The sequence below is a fragment of the Acomys russatus genome, chromosome 4 (assembly GCF_903995435.1).
Source record: "Acomys russatus chromosome 4, mAcoRus1.1, whole genome shotgun sequence".
Lineage (NCBI taxonomy): Eukaryota > Metazoa > Chordata > Mammalia > Rodentia > Muridae > Acomys > Acomys russatus.
Window position 1 is genome coordinate 66,919,137 of NC_067140.1, and position 22,788 is coordinate 66,941,924.

The 22,788-nt window shown below is 52.1% G+C and overlaps 1 protein-coding gene across 1 annotated transcript; it reads right to left on the reverse strand.

Annotated features, from left to right (window-relative positions):
• Positions 1-6,855: 6,855 nt before the first annotated feature.
• Positions 6,856-22,775, reverse strand: Siglec1 (sialic acid binding Ig like lectin 1). The gene is given in 22 exon segments (XM_051144645.1): positions 6,856-6,970; positions 7,247-7,349; positions 7,586-7,891; positions 8,892-9,152; positions 9,629-9,928; positions 10,257-10,508; positions 10,608-10,877; positions 11,101-11,352; positions 11,607-11,907; positions 11,909-11,919; positions 12,025-12,285; positions 13,901-14,203; positions 14,440-14,697; positions 15,036-15,356; positions 16,749-17,006; positions 17,690-17,989; positions 19,688-19,942; positions 20,185-20,451; positions 21,215-21,511; positions 21,811-22,170; positions 22,434-22,509; positions 22,611-22,775. Coding segments are annotated over 21 exon segments (5,076 nt in total). The 5' UTR covers positions 22,483-22,509; positions 22,611-22,775; the 3' UTR covers positions 6,856-6,879.
• Between the last annotated feature and the right edge of the window lie 13 nt (positions 22,776-22,788).

Below are 22,788 nucleotides of genomic sequence, written 5' to 3' on the forward strand. Positions count from 1 at the left end.
TGTTGAGCTCCAGGGTTAGTAAGAGATGTTATCTTTTAAAAAAAAATCTGATAAAGGGCAAGGTAGGAAGATACCCAAAGTCAGCCATACACACATACACACACAGGTGAATGTACTCCCCCCCACCCACATACACACACATGTACACTCATGCACTCACACATGCACAAAGGTGAAATGAGGCTGTTTGGCTTTTTAAGACAGGGTTTTTTTGTGTAGCCCTGGATGTCCTGGAACTCATTCTGTAGACCAGGTTGGCCTCGAACTCAGAGCTCCACCTACCTCTGACTCTCGGGGTGCTGGAATTAAAACCATTCATCTAAGGCTGGAGAGATGGCTCAGAGCTTAAGAGCACTGGCTGTTTTTCCAAAGGTCCTGAGTTCAGTTCCCAGCAACCACTTGGTGGCTCACAACCACCTATAATGAGATCTGGTGCCCTCTTCTGGCCTGTCGATGTGCATGCAGACAGAGCTCTCTATACATAAATAAACAAACAAACAAATAAATCTTTAAAAATACTTACTGTACAAACAATAAATAATCTTTTAAAATTATATTTTAAAAAAGTTCACCCACCATTGTGTTTAGTGCCCTGCCGCCTTCTCCTCCTCCTCCTCCTCCTCCTCCTCCTCCTCTTCCTCCTCCTCCTCTTCTTCTCCCCCTTTGCCTTTCCTCCCTCTTCCATGAGACCTCTCCCTATATTGCCCAGGCTGGCAATCTTGAGTGTTCCGTCTTGATGCAGGTGGGCCCCATTGACCTGATCCGTATAGCTTATGCTGGCACAGTCTATCTAAGATCATATGCACACTGTCCAGTTGTGAGTCTCTGCATCTGATTCTATTTACTGCATGAGGATGCTTCTCTAATGATGGCGGAGCGAGGCACTCATCTATGAGTTTAGCAGAACTTCATTAGAAGTGATTTTGTTGCTGTGGTCCGTGAGGATGACAGTAGTATTTGGTTTTCCACCAGGCCCATGGCCATCTAGTCTCCTGTTCTTGGACACCAGAGCAGTGCCAGGCATAGATTCCAACCTGTGGGAGTGGGCTTTAAATCCAACCAGATTGTGGTTACTCCTATAACTTTTGTGTCACTATTGCACATTCATGCCTGTTTCCCCAGCACTCCGGAGGCCGCTGGAGCTGCACAGCGAGACCCTGTGTGTCAAAAACCAAACACATGTGGTACAGCGGTGGTACATGCCTTCGATCTCAGCATTTGGGAGGCAGGGGCAGGTGGATCTCTGAGTTCAAGGCCAGTGCGGTTTATGGAGTGAGTTTCAGGACAGCCAGGGCTACATAAAGAAACCCTGTCTCCAAAAAACAACCAAACAAAGAAAAAACAAAAACAAACACACAATTATAAAGTGCTTACAAAAGTCTTCCTACCCCTTCGGTCTCCAACCTTTCAATCCTCATTTCCCATAGGAAGCCACTACTACTGATTTCTTATGTAGTTGCTGCTTTAGATACAGGGTTTTTTTGTTGTTTTGTTTTGTTTTGTTGTTGTTGTTTCTTGGTTTTTTTTCAAGACAGGGTCTCCCTGTGTGGCCTTGGCTGTCCTAGAATCACTTTGTAGACTAGGCTGGCCTCGAACTCACAGCAATCCATCTGCCTCTGCCTCCTGGGTGCTGGGATTAAAGTCATGCGCCACCACACCCAGCAATACAGGTTTTTAAAACAATATAATAACATATTGATTCATATCTGTAGCCCATTTTTATAGTGAGGCTCTGCTTTTAACAGTTTGAAGGACCTCTATGTTTAAAGGTGATTAGCCCTTGTCTGGAGTATGGGTTGTATTTTACCAGTTTGTAAATTTTTCCCAGCCTAATACCTATGCCTTTTAGCTCATTTTTCCTTGTTGGTAAGTAGTTTTCACCTGTATAACTGTGATCACATTTTTTTTTTTCATGAATTCTGCTGCCGCTGGATCTGAACTTGATACTTACAAAAAGATTACACACACACACACACAAAATCACTCTCCTTCCTGAGTTTTGGGATTAAAGGCTGATGAGGGTTTTGATTTTTTTGTTGTTTTGTTTTGTTTTTTTGTGGTGTTGCTCAGTCTCCTGGGCTCAAGGGATCTCCTCACCTCAGCCTGGAGAGGCTAGGACCACAGGCACACACCACAAAACCCAGGTAAAGTGGAAGGTTTTTACAAATAAACTTTCTTTACAAAATATACATTTAGAAAAGCATGCAGTTCACCAGATTTTCAGAAGTGAACACGGAGCATTTAACCTGCGTGCAGAAACTCTAGTGTGCTTCCTGCCGATCCCTTTGTCCAGCATTAGCAGCTATACTGACTTCTATCCCATAGCTTAACTATGCCTGTCCTTGGTCATCAATGTGAACTTGTTTGGGTTTAGAGTCATCGAGGAGATACACCTCTGGGCAGTTCAATGAGGGTGTTTCCTGAGAGTTTTAATTGACCCACCTCCAAAATGGGCAGCAGGACCCGATGATCTGGTGTCCTAGCCTGGATAGGAAGAGGAAAAGTAGAAAGCAAAAACCAACCATCACTGGTCTCTCTCTCTCTCTTCTCTGCTGACATGATGTGACCAGCTGCCTCCCACTCCTGCCCCCACAGCTGGAGCCACTTTTGCTGTCACCTTCCCCATCAAGGTGAGACTGGGCTTCCTAAGTGTGAGCCAAAATAGGTCACTCTTTCCTTAAGTTGTTTTTGTCAGGTACTTTGGTTCAGCAGTGAGGAAAGTAACTACCACCTGTGGGTGCAGTCATGGTCCTAGCTGCCAGCCCCTCCCACTGCACGTTGGAGGACTATACTCATCCGTAGGTCTGGCTCCTCATAGCTGTGTGGACATGGTACCATCTACTTAGCCATCCCACAGCTGTTGTGCATTTATTGTTTTCAGTTTCTGGCTATGATGAGTAACATTGCTACGAACATTCTAGCACATACCTCGGGGTGAAATAAACCTTCATTTTTTCCCCCCCTGAGTAAATGCCCAAGAATAGAACGTCAGAGTCAAGGGAAGAATATTTAACCCTTAATGGCAAACCATTACACAAAGTGCTCGCGTTTAAAGTATGGTGCCATTTGTATAAAGCTGAAACACAGGAAAAATTGAATCTACGGCATCAGAATTCAAACTAGTAGATACACTTGGGGGAAAGGGGAATGGGAGTGGGGTACTCTGGGGTGCTGGCATTTCTCTCTTGATGTCATCTGGATTACATGGATGTACTCCCGTTTGGAAAAGCCATCGAGCCAACATATTTCCTATGTGTGTATGTTTCGTTTGAATTACAGGTTTATTTCAGAAGTCTAAGGGGGCTTCAGATCACTGTGTATTGATCCACTGAACCCCTCTGGGCACTCTCTAGCACCCCTCCTTGGAAGGACATGAGAGCAGACAAATATTCCCAAGTCACATGTCCCCAAACTCTCAGCTGCCACCACCCTGTGGATGTAGCTCTTGCTCCCTGACATCCTGGAGCATCCTGCTGCATGAGGTTTGCTCTCCCCCTGCCTCCCTGTCTTGCCTCTGGTAACGCTGGTTTTCTGCCCATTCTACTCAACAAAAATGTAGAAGAAACAAGTGTCACCTGACATATAGCCAGACCTGTGCTGCGCCTTGTGAGTGAGCAGCCCATCGTAAGAGCTGTGAGGAGCAGAAAGGGACACAGACGACTTCAGCAGACAGTATGAGGCAAGTATCATATGATTTACACCTCCTGGCCACATGCCCACAGATGGTGTCTGAGACACTGGAATTCAATATTTGAATTCTTTGCATTCTAGTCTGGGCATTTTGGTTGCAAGAGTAAAACTGACTCCAGGTGTATCCTGGAACGGAAGTTTATTGGAGGAACATGCTGGACAGGTTCCCAGAGAAAGTGTGGCATCCAGGCACAAAAGGAAACGGGGCTAGAGGAGGATGAGAAGTTCAAGGTCATCCGTTCTTAGATACATAATAAGACTGGAGTCAGATTGGGCTACATGGGACCTTGTCTTGGCAGCAGGGGTGTGTGTAGGAGGAAGGAAGGAAGGAGGGAGGGAAGGAAGGAGGGAGGGAGGGAGGGAAGGAGGGAAGGAAGGAAGAAGAGGGAAGGAAGGAGGGAGGGAAGGGAGCCTAGAGCGAGCAAGAGCAAAGTCTCAACTACACCAGTTACTTTCCCCGATTTATTCCCAGCATCTAGCTCCTCCAACTGGTCCCCAGTTCTCACCCCCGGGCCCTATGTTCCTTTTACCGTCTACTGCCAGGCAACAGCGGAGTCTGTAGTCCACTGTAGACCTGGTCCTTCTCCACCCCGACCTCCCGGGAGCACTTCGTTCCCTCTTGGTGATACTCATTTGTTTTAACAGACACTGGAGCCTGGGTGTCCAGGGGATGCGCAGTGTTCGCTTTGCCATGCCATATACACATTATCATGCGTCCAGAGTGGGAACAGGATGCTGGCAACACCCTGTCTGCTCCTTGCTTTTGAAAGAGCTGGTATAGCTACGGGGGTAAGAGCGAATGGGATGAGTTACTTCTTCCAGGGGGCCGGACTCTGTACAAGGATGTCTGCCCGGCATGCCCTTACCCTACCTGCTGCGGTGGATTGAATGAGAATGCCCTCCTCCCCCCACCCCCACCCCCCAGTAAGCCCTTATGTTTGGATGCTTTGTCCCTGGTTAGTGAAGTGTTTGGGAAGGATTTGGGGGTGTGGCCTTGTTGGAGGTGGTATGTCTCTGGGGGTGGGCTTTGAGGTTTCAAAAGGCCATACCAGGGTCTCTCTGTCTCTGTATCTCTCTGTCTCTGTCTCTGTCTCTGTCTCTGTCTCTGTCTCTGTCTCTGTCTCTCTCTGTCTCTCTCTCTCTCTCTCTCTCTCTCTCTCTCTCACTCTCTCCTTCCCTCCCTGCTGCCTGTTGATCAAGATATAAAGCTCTTGGCTACTGCTCCATCACCATGACTATTTGCTTCCCACCATGATGACAATGGACTGACCCTCTAAAACTGTAAGCACGCCCCCGGTTAAATGTTTTCTTTTGTAAGAGTTATCTTTATCACTGTGTCTCTTCACAGCACAAGAACAGTAACTAAGATACCTAGGGACCACCAAACCTTGGTTTCCTCCGTTTTACCATGTAAGGATAACTCAGGAAACTCAGAAACAAAATGGCCCAGGAAACTGAGTCAGAGCCTGGCCTGATAACGCTGCTCTTTTCAATGTCAAAAGTCCTAGGGCTGAGTCCACAGTTGGGAAACCCTTCAGAAATACAAGCGCCAGATGTAGTCAAGACTCAGAATGAAAAGTGCATTTCCCAGTCTTCCCTGCAGCATGTTGTGTTTATGTGACCGATTTCTAGCTAATGGGAAGTGAGTAGAGTGGCAAGTGCATGTTCCAGTTCCGTGGACCACAGGACCGGGCATGCCTTCACTGCACTCCTTCTCACTACAGGGACAGTGGACACTGCAGTCACCTAAGCTTCATAATCAAAGGCAACATCTGAGGGAGGGGCGGGGGGGATGGAGAAAAGCTAGTGAGGATTCTGATAGCACCACAGCATAACCTGAACAGTACAGGAGAGAAAAAAAGCCTGCCACGCTGAGGTCACTATAGAGCAGCCTGACCTAGCCTGTCTAGCACAGAGTATCCTAGCTAAGTCCGCGAGGAACCGCATGCCGCTGTAACCTATCCAGAAAGTTCCAGGATGGGCTTTGAAGAGAAAGAGGCAAGGGACACAGAGGAAAGCCACACGGAGAGAAGTGGACACCGTGGCTGACTCAGTCTCAGAGCCCTGGCGGAAGCAGGCTGACCTCCATGCCATCTCTCTCCATCCATCTCAGGAGCGAGAGGCTTGGAACATTACAGTTATTTTTATAAAATTGTGTTTGTTTCTCTGTTTCTCTCTTGCCTCAGCTATCACCCAAACAACTGAGACTCCATTGTATTATTTTGACGAACTTCACAACACAACAATTGAGCAGTTATTACTCTATTCTTAACCCACTAAGATAATCTGCCTTCCTCCCAGCATATACCCCAGAAATATTTGTACTTTGTGGCTTTCCCTAAGGTTTCCTAGACCTATGCCCGTGGCTGAAACACCTTCATCATCTTCTCTCTCCTTGGCCCCTGGCTGGCAGGAAGTCCAGCCCTATTCTCTCCCCTGCTCAGCAATTGGCTGCAAACTGTTTTATTGGCATATCAGGGGACAATTGGGGAGCAGTGTTTACACAACATTGAGACAACAGATTCTCAGAACAAGGATTGCAACCAGAGATTGGGGGGAGGGGGAGCGGTTTACAGAAATCAGCATTTGAATTACACAGTAACCTTCTGCCTTCACTGGAAGGCAGGTAAGGAAAGTCAGATGCCTCCGTGCTGTTGTGCTGTTCCTACAGAGATGCTTAGGACCTTGCTCACAACACCTGAGTTGTCAGACAGCGATAACAACCTCCTCTTGAGGGCAGGTAAATCATCCATCAGCTCAAGGATGTGACAGGAGATGAGGTTCCATGTATGGCTGCATCAAGAGCTAGGAGCTTCCCATAAAGAAAACCTAGATCACAGAAGGTCCCACCCTGACTTGTGGACCTAGGAAGGGGTCATCTGGAGAACAGAAACACATTAGGGGAGAGGGGAAATGGCCTTTCACTCCTGCCTAGGTGACAGGCAAGCTCAGACTTGATGAAGAAAGACTTCAAAGTGGAAGGAGCGACATCAGAAAGTATGTCTTGATAAAGCCGCCCAATGCCACCGAGGCATGCACCCAGCAAACACATAACATCTCTGAGTCCTTAGTCAGAATTGCTCTCCTCATTCCCCAAGGAGATCTGGGCTTCTGGGCTCCTTTCCCAACCACCCCTGGTCCTGGCATTGTCCTATATATAAATGGGGACACTGTCACACCTACATGCGCTCACACGGGTTGAATGGATACCTGGACGGTATCTTTCTGCGTGGCCATCTCTGCTGACTCTTCCACATTCAGCTTCTGAGAATGCTTCGCTCTGCATGGGCAGGAGCAGACTCAGTGAGAGACGCCTCCCTACTGCCCCCCCCCCCCACATTCCCTCACCCCCGCTGTGCAGAGCTGGAGAACCCTGCACAGTGCGGGGTACCTTCTTTGTTCCACACCCCCAGCCCTCGCTAAAGCACAGGGTAAGAAACGTGAGGCCTGTGAACTCCGCAGGGGAGATTTTTACTCAAAGGATTTGGGGGGACAAAAGAGGAAATGGAATGGGCAGAATGAAGTACCCCAGTACCCCACACTGCTCCGAACCCACCTCCAGGTGCGCCAGGCCCCCAGGCCCAGCAGCAGGCACAGGCAGCCCGCCAGAATTCCCAAGACCCAGAGAAGTTGCTGGAACATTTGAAGCCGGTGCAGGGCTGCAACGTGAAGGAGAAGCTGGGCTTCAGGGCCCCCCAACACTTCCTTCCAAGGTAACCCAACCAAGACAGAACTGGTTTTAACTTTCACTTCATCTCCAAGGCCTTGTGCAAGGGAGCCCCAAGCGATCCGTTTGGACCAGACAGACAGTGGCAGAAGGGGTCTGGGAAGGCAGCCTGACAACAAAAGAATCTTTTTACAGAGCGGTTCCGCCCCGTAGAGCCACGCCCCTCACCTCTGGTCCCAAAGTAGGCGGAGGCGGAGGCGGAGCCCAGGGCATTGGAGGCGGTGCACACGTACTCCCCCTGGTTGCTGGGTCCGAGCTCCTGAAAGTCCAGTCTCAAGGCATTGGGGGGGGCGGAGATGCGGACGTGAGGCTCGGCGGCGGGAGCGCCCTGGGGTTGGTTGGAGGCTACTAGTTGACTGCCCAGGTGGAGGGTGAGGCTGGCCAGGGGCTCACTGTCCACTCGACAGTCGAGGATGCCCTGGAGGCCACCCTGAGGCTCCACGAACACTGTCAGAGTGGGCATCTTGGGAGGGTCTGTGGAGAGAAAGTGTGTAGAAACCTACTACAAACCCCTCCCTCCGCCGTGACTTCGATGTCCTTCCGTGAAGTAGTGGAGCCCGGTCTCCTCACTCCTGAGGCAAAAGCAACCTCGTGGAGGATGGGGGAGGGGTAATGCCTTAGTCAGGACAGCGGTTGCCGCATAAACACTGGAATGATCTGAGTTTGATCCCCAACATTCATGTGAGAAGCTGTAATGCTAGCCCTGGGGAAGCAGGGCCAGGAGGGTGCCTGTGGACATCCAATTGGTTTAGTGAGAGACCCTGGCTGAAAAGGTAGGGTGGAGAGGTGGCCTTCGAATGCACAGACAGGTACAAGCATATGCATACACACACACACACACACACACACACACACACACACACACACACAGAGCGTATGCAAACACGTTTTTTAAGTGGCATTGTAGGACTTTGGAACTGGATCTCAAGATGTCATGCAGCTTACCTTCTGTTTCCTGGAACAAACGTGGAAAACCCGGGCCAGCCTGCCGGCCATATATGGCCCATCTGCAGCCACCAGGTGAGGCCATGTTAGACTGTCCCGTCTCGGCAGAGCCACTAGACAACCGTAGCCAGGAGACCCGAAGAACTGCCCAGCTGAGCCCTGTCCAAATTTCTGACCCACAGAATTGTGAATCTGGGCTAACTTGTTACCAGGCGGTAACTGACTGATACAGCTTGGGCACAGAAGAAGAATGGAGTGGGGGAAACCAAGGCTAACGACGGCCTGCTGTGCACCAGATACTCAGTCTGCTTTACCTTCTGTGCTCATCCCAAGAGGACTGAGGAATGTATCCTTCATCTCAAAGACGGAGGATGAAAGCATAGCTACACAACCGTATACAACCAGCCAGTGGGAATGCTAGTGTTCTAAGACCCTTGCCTATGGAGCCCTTGCTATGTGCAGAGAGGAAAAGACTTGATGCACATCAGTGAGATGTGGAGAGATGGGGCAGAGCTGGGTTCATACTCACAGAGGACACGTAGCATGACTGGAGCAGAGGTGGTGACTCCAGTGGGGAGCTCAGCCCTGCAGTGGTACAACCCAGCCTGAGCCCGGGCCACGTGGGTGAAGGAGAGTGTGGGCACAGGAGCTGCGTGTAGTGGATGGCGGTTCCAGAACCATCTGAACGTGGAGTTGCCCGTGGGCTGGGAGCCACCAGGGAGGTGGCAGCTTAGGTTCAGGGCTGTGCCCTCTGGCACATCCAAGCCTGGCTCGGCTGCCACGTGTATATCTGTTAGTACAAGGATGAGCAGATGGTCAGGGATCTGAGCATGGTGGGGCGATCCCAACCCATCTTGTGCTGAGGGCCCTCCAAGCTGGGGCTTGTGGGTCTTCTTAGGCTGCATAAAAACAGCATGATTATATCTGCGTACTGGGGCTCCCATGACAGGGCTGTGCCCCCAGAATCAGAGAAGGTCATTTGAAGTATGAGGCTGCATCTTGCCCTCAGACTAGGCTTCCCAAGGGTAGGGGCGCTGTCTCGCTCCCACCCCAGGCTTTCCCAGTAAAGGTGTGTGAGGTCTGATGTCTCCTCCCTGTCCTTCCCCACTTCTGTGGTAGGGCTGGCTCATCCTGAGGCTAGTCTACCCCTTCACTGAAAGCCATGCCTCCTCAAGCAGATTAGGGTCCTTAGGGAAGGAGTAGTTCATATTCCAAAGCTCAAGAACCCCAAACTCCAGCCCCCCTCCTCACCCCTGTCCTACTCACCAATCTCCCTCAGGAGTCTCTGGGTGGTACTGATGGAACCCAGTGCATTCTGGGCGGTGCAAACATAGGCACTGCCATCATCTACATCTTGGACCTGTAGTCGAAGAGCATTCCGGGATACCTGGACATGGCCCACCCCTGATGCTGAGCTCTGAGGCTCATGGCTGGCAGCTAGCACCTTGCCACTGTGGGATAAGACCAACTTAGCGGGTGGTTCGCTGTCCACAGTGCACTGTATCACGACCGTGAGCCTGGTCCTCGAGTCTTGAAAGGAAGACAGGACAGCATCCCGAGGGGCATCTAGAGATAGGGCAGGACACAGATAGGGGCCCCTGCTGAGGCGTGTACGGCTCAATGCCCATCTGCCCAATGTTGATGAAGCTAACGTTTCCAGACAAACGTCCCCTCCTAAAAGTTATGCCTTATCAAGAGGCTGTGAGCAGGGTCTTGCAGGCTGGGTTCCTGGAGCCATAATGTCTCCATTCTTCATTGCTAATGCCCTCTTCCCCCCTCCCCCCAAGTGCTCATTTTTAGGCCCTTGGCAGCGCCATGCCCACCCTAACCAATTCCTGGCAGCACCCTCTGCCACCCTCATCCTGGAAAGCCACAGCTAAGGACCCCTGCTCACAGAGAAGTTGCAGGGTGGCCGGCCTGGAGCTGCGTGTGCCCTGGGTGTCATGCACCTGGCAAAAGTAAGCACCAGCATGACCCCGTGTAGTCACCAGGAACTGGAGTGAGGAAGCTGGCCCCTCCTGAAGCCAACGGCCATTGTGAAACCAGGAATAGAGAGTGGGTGAGAGAGCAGCAGGGTCCTTGCAGGTCACTGTGACAGGCTCCCCTTCGGGCACAGAAGCAGAGGGATTCATCGTCACTCGTACACCTGAACCAAGGAGACCAAGGTCAGCTGGGCCCAGCCTGGACATTACAGGCAGTCACCCCCACCCCCATCCCCTGCAACCTTGGTCTGGTCCCCTTTCACCTTCCAGCCGAAGCTCCAGGGATGTGTTGGCCTTGCCCAATTGGCTATGGGCAGAGCAGCTATAGAGTCCCTCGTCACTAGGCCTTGGGTCCCAAAGCTCTAGGCGCAGAGTGTTGGGGACAGAGGTTTCAGTTGAGGAGGCTAGGAGGCGGCCACCGTGGCTGAGAGTTAGCTGGGCGGGTGGGCGACTATCCACAGTACACAGTACCAGGGCCAGCTGCCTGCCCTGGGTCTCTAGGAGGTAGGTCAGCCGCAGGCTTCGGGGAGCATCTGCAGAGGTCCAGGAGGCATACACAGAGAAGGCTGGTTTGCAAGTGGCAGGACAGTTCCCTACTGCCCAGTCTAGGGCTCTGCTCCTCTGCCTAGGAAGACCCCGCCCCCATCTCCACAGCTGGCTAGTTCTTATATCGTGTACTAGGGGGCTCTCCCATGCCCTGATCCCTGTGAGTTTCTGTCACTCTTTCTGCCACTGCCCACACCCAGCCAGACTCACAGAGAACATCCAGGGTAAAGGGTCTGGAGAGATAGGGTGCTTGGCCAGGGAGCCCCACACCACAGCGGTAGGACGTAGCATCCATAACTGTGACATTAGGCAGGAAGATGGAACTGGCACCGAGGAGTTGCTGCCCACCCTTGTACCACGTGTAGCTGAGTGGGACCTGGTGGGTAGTCCATACCAAGCAGGTCAGGTTCACCTGCTGCCCCTCGTACACAGTGGCATTGGGCCACGCTGTCACACGCACAGCTGGGGGGAGGAGGAAGTCACAAGTGAGGTTCTTGGAGCTGTGTGGAGCAAGCCATTGTACATGAGCCAGTCAGCTCTGCTACTGAGACACACTCCAGGCTCCCCCCAGGAACGCTCTTGCTAAAGGAGTTCATGGGTTAAACCTGGGGGACAAGGGCCTTTCACACAACCCAGGTCCTGAACCCACATCCCTAATTAGCATGGGGTTGGGGCTTCTAGAACCTTCTTCATCTCCTCTTCTCTTCCACACTGACCCTGGGCATTGAAGTCAGCTGTAGCAGAGGCCTGGCCCAGTGTGTTGGTGGCCTCGCAGGTATAGGTACCGCCATCCTCCAGCCTTGTAAAGTGGATCTCCAGGCGCAACTCGTTGGAGCTCACAGTTACACGCAGCCGGGGGTTGCTGCTTGCCAGTTCCTCTGGCCCTTGTAGGGTAGAGGCCACGAGGCGCTCCCAGTGCAACAGTCGCAGCTGAGCTGGAGGGTCACTGTGTACACTGCACACCAGGAGGCCGATTCGCTCAGGGCCTGCGCTCAGCAGGGCGCTCAGTGTGACGTGGGCGTGGGGTGTCTACATCAGGTGAGAAGTGGTCAGGGGGTAACTAAGATGTCCCTCATACAAGGACCTGCTGTGGAACACCTCCCTTCCCCCACATGAGTGAGAAGCAGCCCTTACAGGCTACATGGAGGCTGACAGGGGCAGCCAGGCTGGCAGTAGCCGCATCCGGAGCCTGAGCTTGGCAATGGTAGGCACCAGCTTGCCTCAGACTTATGGCTGCAATGCGGAGTGTGGATGAAGTCGACTCCTGGAGGGGGCGGCCATCCTGATACCAGCGGTATGAGGTCCCCTCAGGGACCCCTGTGGGCACCTGGCAGCTCAGGACCACAGCCTGGCCCTCCTGGAGTTCAGGTGATGGTGAAACCTGCACCCAGGCCCCTGCAAGGAGACATAGGATAAGATGAGGGCTTGTCAAAATCTCTCCCATTGTCTGGTACTGTTTGTGTTTCCAGAAGAGTGAAGAGCCCCAATCCTATGCCTACAGCTGTCAAGGGCTCCCTCAGTTCCCTGTCTTTGTCTTTCCTGCTCCTTTCTCACCAAATCTGCTCTGTTCTGGCCCTGGCTTCTGACCACTTGAAGTATGGGTTTCCGGTTTGGGTTGGTTGGTCTGTTGGTTTGGTTTTTGAGATAGAGGGTCTTTGTAATACCTGGCAGGCCTAGAACTCACTGTGTAGCCCAGGCTGGCCTTGAGTCTATGAGGGTCTCTTGCTTCGGCCTCCTGAGTGCTGGGATTAACATTTGCAACACTCAAAGTTTGGGGGTTCCATTCTCTCCGTTGTTCTCGCTTGTGGCAGGTGAGTCTCAGCACAACGGAGCCTATATGCTCCACAGGCAGCACCTAGCTGCGTTAACCCTAAGACATGATGGTTTGGCCACAAAAGCACCCCACAGGAGGGCTAGCTCATGCTGAGGGCCACTGAGCTGACTGTACACTGGGCTCAGTGGGAGTAGCCTAGGGTTGTGATTTTCCAGGCTTCTGTGGCCAAGCCCTTAGCCCAGGATGTAGACCATGACAAGACAGAGAGCGGGAAGTGGGCACAGAGGGGTCAGGGGTCAGGGATCAGGCAGTGAGGAGGAGGGACAGCTAGAGCAGGGGCAGGAGCCAGGACCAGAACTAAGCCAGCTCACAGTCAACGGGACCGCAGCCCATGGTCCTTCACGATGTCCCCACAACTCTGACCCAATCTCTGTGCCTAAGCAATGGGTGTAATAAATTTAAAAAGACAGACAGAACCAAAGTGAAGGTCCCCAGATTATTACTGCTTGACACCATGAGGGAAGGATGTGTGCCTCTTTGGCCCTTGCCTTGTGGATATTACCTTTACTTTTTTTTTTTCTGGTGTATTTGTCTAGATAGACTTTTGTTTTGTTTTGTTTTGACAAATGTACCACAGACTGACTTTGAACTTGCTCTCTCCCTGTCTCTGCCTCTTGAAATGCTTGGCTTACAAGTGTGTGCTACCATGGATGCTTGTTCTAGGAGACTTTCTATAGATATACATATATAGATATATATACATGTATATATGTGCATATACATAAAGAAGATGAATATACATGTTATTGCATAACATGCATCACTGGATTTTATGAGAATGTTTGAGTTAAACAAAATTATACTACAAAATAGGTTGTGTTAGAAAATTCTCCAGCCAGCTGGGCATGGTAGTTCACATCTGTAATCTTAGCCCTAGGATGGCTGAGGCAGGAGTCTGAGGCTGGCATGGGTACATAGTAAGTTTGGGGAATCCCTGTCTCAGAAGAACAAGAAGGAAGGGAGGAAGGCAAGCTCCAGCTGAAACAGGCCACCTGCTCGGTGACCTCTTCTTCCTATGGCCACTGCAGTTAGCGCAGGTGGGGGTAGCAGAAGCCAGAGAAGGCTGCAGACCACACCCTCACCAAAACGTCTGCGTGGAATTCACAGAACACAGTGTCTGATGGGGGCAGATCTAGATCTCAGGGTCCACCTTCGTGTGAGGGGACTGACACTTACCTCTGACCTGGAAGAAGAGTGAACTGTTGACTGAACCAAGAACATTGGTAGCTTCGCAGTGGTAGTTTCCAGAGTCCTCAAGACCTAGTTCTCGGACCTCTAGCTGGAGGGAGTTGGCTGTCGCCTTGGCCTGGAACCTGCCATGAGATGGATGCCGGGGTTCCAAGTTGGTGGCCAGGAGACGCTCCCCATGGAATAGAGACAGACGAGCCAGGGGATAGCTGTCCACAGTGCAGATGAAGACAACCATGTGGCCCTGACCCACATCCAGGAGGGCTGACAGTTTTGGCGGATCTGGGGCATCTGCATGAACCAGAGTAGGGGTAGCTAGTCAGGGCACTCTAGCCAGTGTCACTGCATTCTAGCTATCACACTGTGCCCCCTCCTCTTGTACATGCTCCATATGCCCTGCTGGCCATGCCTGGGTGCCCACGGCACCCAGGTCCCTCCATCCTGTAGGCCCCTCCACTCCCCCCGACCCCCGCACCACCACTGAGCCCTCTGTCCTCCAAGTTGTGATGCCCTTAACCATCACCCACACAGCACACTCAGGACCATGGGAGCCGAGAGCTGAGCCTCATCCTCAGTAAGGAGTTGGCAGGCATAGATGGCAGCATCAGTCCTGACCACAGGATGCAGCCTCACAGTCTCCAGTGGCCCCTGGGTCCACAGCGCTCCATTCCGGAACCAGGAGAAGTTGGCGTGGCTGACAGCAACTTCCTGGCTCACGTTGCAAGTTAAGTTGGCCTCTGTGCCCTCACGCAGTGTGTCCGACGGTGTGATGACCAGGACAGTGGCTGGAGGATATGCAGCAGGGACTCACTCTGGTTAGCCTCCCTCCACACCTACCCTAGCTCAGGCTCCAGTTTCCAACTTTGAGCATGAAAGGATATAGAGGTAAATCCACTAAGACATGGGGGCATGGAAAAGGGATGGGAGGCAAGGTAGCCCCGTTACTTCATCAGAGGTGAGCCTTGGAAGTCCCAGGATGCCCCCCTACTCTTGATGTGGAGAGAGGGGCATTGAGGCTCCCTCAGCTCCGCCCCCCCCCCATGATGGACAGAGGTCAATTGGCTCAAAGCAGCATAGTCTGGGCTGAGGTTCCAGCCCCCTCAGCCCCTCCTGTACTCCTTACCCTTAGCGTTGAAGGTGGCAGAGGCAGAGGAGTTGCCCAGGGTGTTGCTGGCCTCACACAGGTACACGCCCTCATCCTCTAACACCGGCTTCTGGATCTCCACACGCAGTGCGTTGGAGGTTCTGATGACTCTTGTGCGCTGGGAGTCCCTCCCACACCCTGATGGCAGAGAGGTGGCCACAACACGGCCTTTGTGGAGAAGCCGTAGCTGGGCCGGGGGGTCGCTGTCTACGTGGCACAAGAGGAGGCCACGATGTCCAGCCTCCACTCCAGAGGCATCCAAATCCAGCCTGGCGGTGAATATGGGCTTTCTCGGGGGGTCTGTGGGGAGCAAGAACATTAGGCACTCATCTCATGCCTACTGCTAGAGCTTCAAGTTCACACAGGTTTGTCTAGGCTCCAAGAAGCACGCTGAGCAGACACAAACAGCTGTGTAGGATGGGCACAGCACCAGGGCACCCAGACGACATTGGCATTCGTCTAGGCTCCTCATCCTAAACTGTGCCATTTTCAAGCTGGGATCAAGGTATCGTACAGGCTATCAGTCACCTTGCACCTTGTCCCATCTATGTCTAAAGCTGAGCACCTTCAAAGTGGTGCCCAAGACCGCTGCTATCTACCACACTTGTTATTAAGCAATGCCTCAAAATTCACTCCACCTCTGTTTGTCAGGCAACCCAGATTCTGGCATATTAAGGAAACACTTAAAATGGCCTCCCTAGTTTTATTGCTGTTGTGACAACTTTGATGGTTAATGCTATCAACTTGAAGGATTTAGAGTCGATTAAGAGATGAACCTATGGGCATGTCTGTGGAGTTTACCGGCCCAGACTGAATAAAAAAGAAAAAGTAGCCAGGCATGTGATGCAGCAGGCCTTTCAACCCAACACTCAGGAGGCACTCTGTGAGTCTGAGGCTGACCTGGTCCTACAGAACTAGTTTCAGGACAGCCAAGGCTACACAAAGACACCTTGTCTTGGGCAGGGGTTGGGCAGGGAAGGGAGAAGTAAACTGAACATCTGCTTCGTCCTTCTCTGCCTCCTGACTGCAGACCAGTGGCCTCCATCCTATGGCCTTGGTGGACAGCACTCTCCAATCAAGAACCAAAATAACACTTTCTTCATTGTGTTGTTTTTGACCCAGCAACGAGAAGAGTCACTAATTGGTTCTAGGATTGACCCCAGGGTCCTGTGTAAGCTAGGCAAGTGCTTTAAAAAGGGTTCCTTTCTCAAGAGCTCTCAAAACACATGGCCAAAGACAGCTGGTAGCCCCGGCTCCCGCATAATCCCCCTAGGACACTAGCAAACCCCTAAACACACCTGCTAGGGGAGGCCCTCAAGTGTGACCAGACGCTTGTACCACCAGACGCTAGGGCTCATATGGAGCATTACCCTGAGGGAGGGGAGGCAGGGACACAGAGGAGCTAGCAGACTGTGGGGTACATGCACATACTTTGAGGTGTGATATCTGGGGAGAGGACAAGCTGGGGTCTAGAGCTGTGGTACAACTTAGGAGCAAAGGCTGGGTCCAGAGGACAGGAGATAAAGGGGACCCTAACTTCCTCCCTAGGTCAACAGTTCCATGGTGGCAAGGCCTATGACCACTCTCTGCTGTGGACCCCTGGGGTGAGGAGGATACGGAAGCAGGTGGCTGGTGATCCCAACGAGATGAGCCCACACAGTGGGCAGTGGGCAGTAGCCAAGACCAACTTACAGAGCACGCTGAGGACAGTGGACAGGGAGGGGCCACTGGTGTTGGGGCCAGCCTGCGCTCTACAATAGTATGAGCCAGCATCGGTGCTGGAAGCCGCAGGAAGCTGGAGGCTGCCGCTGGGGCCCTCCAGAAGGAGAGCTCCGTTCAGATACCAGGAGAAGTGCGTGTCAGGCGCTGGGCTCAGGCCACTCTTGCAGCTCAGGGTCACTGCTTGCCCCTCCACAACCTCTGCTGAAGGGCTGATGAGAAGTCGGGCCACTGGCAGAGGGACAGAGAACAGGCTTGGGTAAGCTGTGAGGGCCCTGGTTGTCTAGGGCCCTGGTCCTCAGCACCCCTTGCTGCAGGAAGCCCTCTCGATTTCTTCTCCTCACACGCCTGTTGGGGCTTGGTGGCAGCTAAGAAGGATTTAGCCTTGAATGCCAACTCAGTTGTATTGGAGGCCAGGTTACATCAAGCCAGGCTTATGCCAAAAACCTGGCCTGAGGGCTGTGGATGTAACTCAGTTGGGACAGTGCTTACCTGCTATGTGTGAAGGCCAGGGCTTAGTCCCCAGCATTGTGTAAGTCAGACATGGCGGTAACAAACATTGCCTGTGTGCACCAACAACTGGAGGGACCTGTTTCTCTATTTGGTCTCCCACCTCTAATGCCTACCAAACACCTGACCCCCAAAACTTAAGAAATAAAAATTAAATGGATGCCTATAAAGGACCCTCCAAGTACAGAGTCAGAGATGTGAGAGAGAAATAATTTGATCCGTTACATTTCCCATTTGCCTTCCCTACCAGATCTCTCTGACAATGGAGTGACTACATAACCCAGGTCTTCCATGGGACCTCACCACTCTGGCTCCTCAGTTGAGCCCTCACATTGCTAGGAAAAGGAGGCCTCCTCCTTGAACGGCCCCCACTGGCGCCCCCCTGCGGTGGATGCCCACATTACCGTTGGCATGGAAGTCCAGGCTGGAAGTTGCATTTCCAAGGGAGTTGGTGGCAGAACACGTGTACTCCCCACTGTCAGCTGCCTGTAAGTCCCGGATCTCCAGGCGCAGGGAGTTGGGAGCAGACGAAATGCTGAAGCGAGGGTTGAAGTCGTTTTCTCCAGAGCTGGAGGCCAATGTGCGGCCTCTGTGTGACAGCACCAGTGTAGCCAGGGGCTCACTGACCACAGAGCAGTGGAAGATACCCACAAGTCCAGCCTGTGTCTCCAAGAAGGAAGTCAGTTCTGGAGGGAGGGGTGGATCTGTGTGGGAACCAAAGGCGGCTTGTCATCCTCAGAAAGACCACTTCCTAGATCCTCTGCTATGACCTCTGCATAGTTCCTTTGTTCCTTTTCTCCATGGACCTTTGCCCCACTGTGCCCTGGAACAGGGTGACCTCGGAACTCCCTTCGACCCCCCGATTGCTGAATATACTTTACTCTTCAGATGGTCAAATCTCTCTGCTAGCCAGGCTCATGCCCGCACTGAAAATGGAGGTCAGGGTCCCATATTAGCCTGTCACTCTGTAAGCAGACTGGTCCCAAACCAGTGATCCTTCTGCCTCAACCTTCACACTTACAGCTGTGTGCTACCATGCCTGGCCAGTCCTTGTTTTAAAGATGAGAAAAGTGGAACTGTCCCAGGCAGAGGGCAACACTTTTGTCAGGTGATCAGACCATTAGCACAGGACAAACTGACCCTGAACGCCTGTTAATGGCACTCTCCAAGGCAGACAGAGTCACACCTGTGGCCTTCCCAATCAAGTAATTCACCTCAGGCGAAGGGTTGGCCTCCAAGAAGGATAAGAAAAGATTAAGGAACTGCCCATAAAGTCTGGAATCGGTATCGTATTCCTGGTGTGATCCTTGTGTGAGGGTTGTGTGCAGGGTGGTCTTAGGAAATGCACACTGATAAGTAAGGCATACAGAGACCCTACGTTTGCAACTCTGTGCACACGCATACCGATGATTTACACGATGACCATCCACTTACAGTTGCTCTACTTGGGATTTTTCACCTTCGTGAAAGTCAGTATAAACTGTACTTTGAATGTTCATTTTTGCCTAGGCTAGCAAGTTTCAACATGACCCTTTCTTGTGCTACTGGATCGCCAGCCATATACAGTGTGGCTAGGAGAGCCGCCGGCAGTCTGTTGTGCTGTGCTACCAGAGGGCCTTGAGGGACTTCACAGGCTATTTGGCACTTAATTGTGAAGTAGGCCTGTGCTAGCTGGCTTGACCCAAACATAGTTAACGTGAGGCTCAGACATGCATGTTTAAGGTGTAATGAACTAAACTCCTGGACTGTAGCAGATGCCTTTTCAACTTTAATTTCTTTGTGTGTGTGTGTGTGTGTGTGTGTGTGTGTGTGTGTGAGAGAGAGAGAGAGAGAGAGAGAGTGTATGTGTGTAACAGGATCTCACTATGTAGCCCTGGCTAGCCCAGAACTCACAGATCTCCACCAGCCTCTTCTCCCTCAGTGCTGGGGTTAAAGGTGTGAGAAAAGTTCACTGTAATGAGGCCCCCATTAAAATTCTAAATGCACCTATAGGAAGGTATGTACATAACATGTGTGCTTGAGTACGGAATGAGGAATGATTGATATGCATATGCGTGATTATGTGTATGGAATAAACAACACAACACATGTGCACACGCAGAAATCGGATACACTGTCTGCAACATGATAGCAACAGTCCAAACAAAATAAGTTTGAACTTATTTCTAAGTTCTAAGTAAAACATTTGTTAGATGTAGGGCAAGACTGAGCCTAAGAAGGCCAAGTTTGTGTAGGGGGTGCAGAGCTGGGCGTGCGTTCAACTTCATCTGGCCGCAAAGTTTACATCCGGGTTAAAGATCTTGAAGATGCTATGCCAGGGACCCCAACTGTCTTGTAAACAGACCCCACCCACCCTTTGCCCCTACTGGTAGTGTCTGCTGCTCCACATACTGGCCACTTACATCTGACCACCAAGCTCACTGGGCTGGAGCGTTCACTGCCCTGGGTGTTCCGCACCTCACAGAAGTAGAAGCCAGTGTCAGCCCTGGTGACTGCAGGCAGGTGCAAAGTGGGGGCATGGACGTCTTCCAGGAGAATGTTGTTCTTGTACCAACTGTAATGGAGCTCCTGGGGTGCTTCCTTGGGAGTGCTGCAGAGCAATGTCACCATCTCATTTTCCAAGATGGGCCCTGCTGGGCTCATCTTGACCTCGGCCACTGCAAGAACAGCATAGGACACACTCTTAGAGTTCTGGGTCAAAATCAGCTTCAATCTCTACATGTTGTACTGAGCCCTACTCCTCTTCCCATATAGCAGAAGCCTCCTGAAGTCACCCGCTTCTCTTTATACCATCTCCCAGGGCTCTCTTGATATGCCCCTGTGAGAAGGTACTGTCATGGGTATGCAAGCCTCTGGTCCTGTCCTGACACAGGTCCCCTCAGCTTCATCCAGGACTCACTAAAAACATGGAGGCTGAGCGGGGGTGACACCAGAGAGCCCACATTATTTGTTGCTTGACAGGTGTAGACCCCGGAATCATTCCAGGTTGCTGAGGAGAGCTGCAGCACATGCCCGTCAGCTTGAAGGCTCACTCCATCCTTGGTCCACTGCACAGAAGTGATGGCAGGATAGCTGCTGTTCACTCGACACGTGAGTGTGACTAGATCCCCCGGAAGAATGTTCCTTCCTGAGGAACTGAGGAAGATCTCTACACCTTTGGGGGCATCTGCAAAGCATGATGGGATGTCAGGTAAGGTGTGTGAGGATGGCAGGGTGTTTGGCACACTTCTTTCTGAACTCTGCTCTAAGGAAGACCAACTAAAGAGACCTTCAAACCCAGGGTCACCTGTCTTCCCTACCTCTCAATATTCCTGCCTCCCTCCTTTTCCAACGAGGCTCTGGGAATGTGGTGCTTGACCTGCGCGTGGCTGTCAATGGCCTACAATGGCCTTCTGTGCTCTAACCCTGTCCACGTTCTATGTGGGGATGAGTTATATAAATAAAGTCATGAGAGATCTACTTGCCTTAGTGGCTAGGGGTTAGCCACTTCAGGGAGCCAATGACAGCAGACAAGGGGCTAACAGTACTCAGACACACACACACACACACACAGTGAGCGTACGTATGTGTGTGCATGCATGTGTGCGTGTAGTGGTCGTGAGTATGGGGTGCACACATATACACATGCATACGCATGCTGTTGCCTAGATACTGTTCACCTTGTTTATTTTGGCAGTCTTTGATTGATCTAGAACATGCCAAGTAGGTTAGGCTGTCTGGCCAGCAAGCCCCAGAGACCCACGTCTCTGTCATCCCAGTATTGGCGTTATAAGCATGGGCTGGTAAGGCTGAGCAGTCTCTCTCCATCTGCCCTGAATGCATCTGAGTGCCACAGGGACAAAGGCTCTGTTCCTAGGGGCTAGACAAGCTGGTTTTTTGTCAGGGAGCCACAGAAAGGGTGTTCAGGGAGAAGGGTAGGACACACTCACGTTGCACTTGTAGGTAAAGCTCTTTCTGACTACTGTGGGTGGCCATTGAGAGCTGGCAGCGCAGGGTCCGGCCATGGTCCTGCCAGGATAGGGCCATGTGTAGGATCTCCTGGCTGTAGACGCCAGTGGGCTCGAGGCTTCGGAATCTGGAGGTGTAGGAATGAGTGGGATCCTGGCCTTGCCACTGAAGCCTGATCTCTTCCTGCACGCACACGTACGGTGTGGAGCAGTTGAAATTCACCTCTACACCTTCACGCAGCTCCTCTATGTGAGCAACAGTGGGAGCTCTGGGCTCCTCTGAAAACAAAGACAGCAATTCTCAGGGCTAGCCTTCATTTTTCTCTTCACTGCATTCTGTCCCCAAAACCCCAACCAAAGAAAGGGTGAGACCTGGTCAGGGGACCTTAAAGAAAGGAGAGTTTTTAAGGAGTCACTCCCACTCCCCAATGTTACAGAGTGAAACAGTGTTAGGCCAAAACCAGAGCGGAAGCTGAGGCTGAAGGCCTGGATAGGGTCCGAGCCAAAGGATAAGGCAGGAGGTGAGGCAGCAGCAGCCTGGGAGTCCCTGACACAGGGCCAGTCCTCAGCCTCCTCACTTGTCACGGTGACTGTGGTGCCTTTGGCATCTGACCAGCGATTGCCTTCGCTGATCTCAAAGCGGAAGTTGTAGGTGCCCGAGTCTTCAAGCTGCAGGTCTTTGAGCAGCAGGTTGCACTCCTTGTGATCCATGTTCCCCAAAAGTTCGGCTCGGCCCTTGAAGCGCTTCTCCACCTGGGTGGGGTCCCTTGAGTGGCTCACCACCTGCCGTTTGCCCGAGAAGTCATAGTACCAGATGGCTGTGATGCCGTTAGGCACTTTGACATTGGTAGGGAAACTGAAGATGCAGGGAATGAGCAGACACGATCCCGTCACGCCCTGCACATCCTGGGGACTGGAGACACCCCACGTGGTCTGGCCTGGAGAAGGGTAGGAGACCGACAGAGAAGAAGGAGATACAGGCCTGGGAGCACTTCAGAGCCCTGTCACCTGCTCAGAAATGGGTGCTCCCGATGGGCCCCAAATCCTCTCAGAGTCCTACAATGTACCCCTAGCAAGGCCCTCTCTGTGCCCCAGGGATGGGCTATGCTCAGCCACTTCTGACCTACGCCTAAGTCTAGGCTGCTGTGCTGGGTCCCCAGAGGCCAGACCCAGGAAGAGGCACTAGCCCTGTGCAGCTTACCCAGAGAGAAGACGGAGGCCAACAGGAGCAGGGAGAGCAGAACACACATCACCGGTTCTCAGGGGAGCTCAGGTGTCTAAGGGAGAAGTCTGACAGGCTGGGGGGGGGGGCACCCAGAGGCCTCTTCAGGACAGCCTGGGGGCACTTCAGTGCCAGAGTCTGCAGGGTTTATCTCACCTGCTATGTTGGCCAACCCAACAGGAAGGCAGGGTTCCCAAGGACTGCTGTGGCAGCCACCAGCAGCGAAAACACAAGTCTGTGTTCCTGGCTGAGGGTGTGATTGGAAATGTCCTCACTTGGTGGCATGCCCCAGGAAGTCTTCTGTGCTCCTTGACTCCACCCCTTGAAGACACAG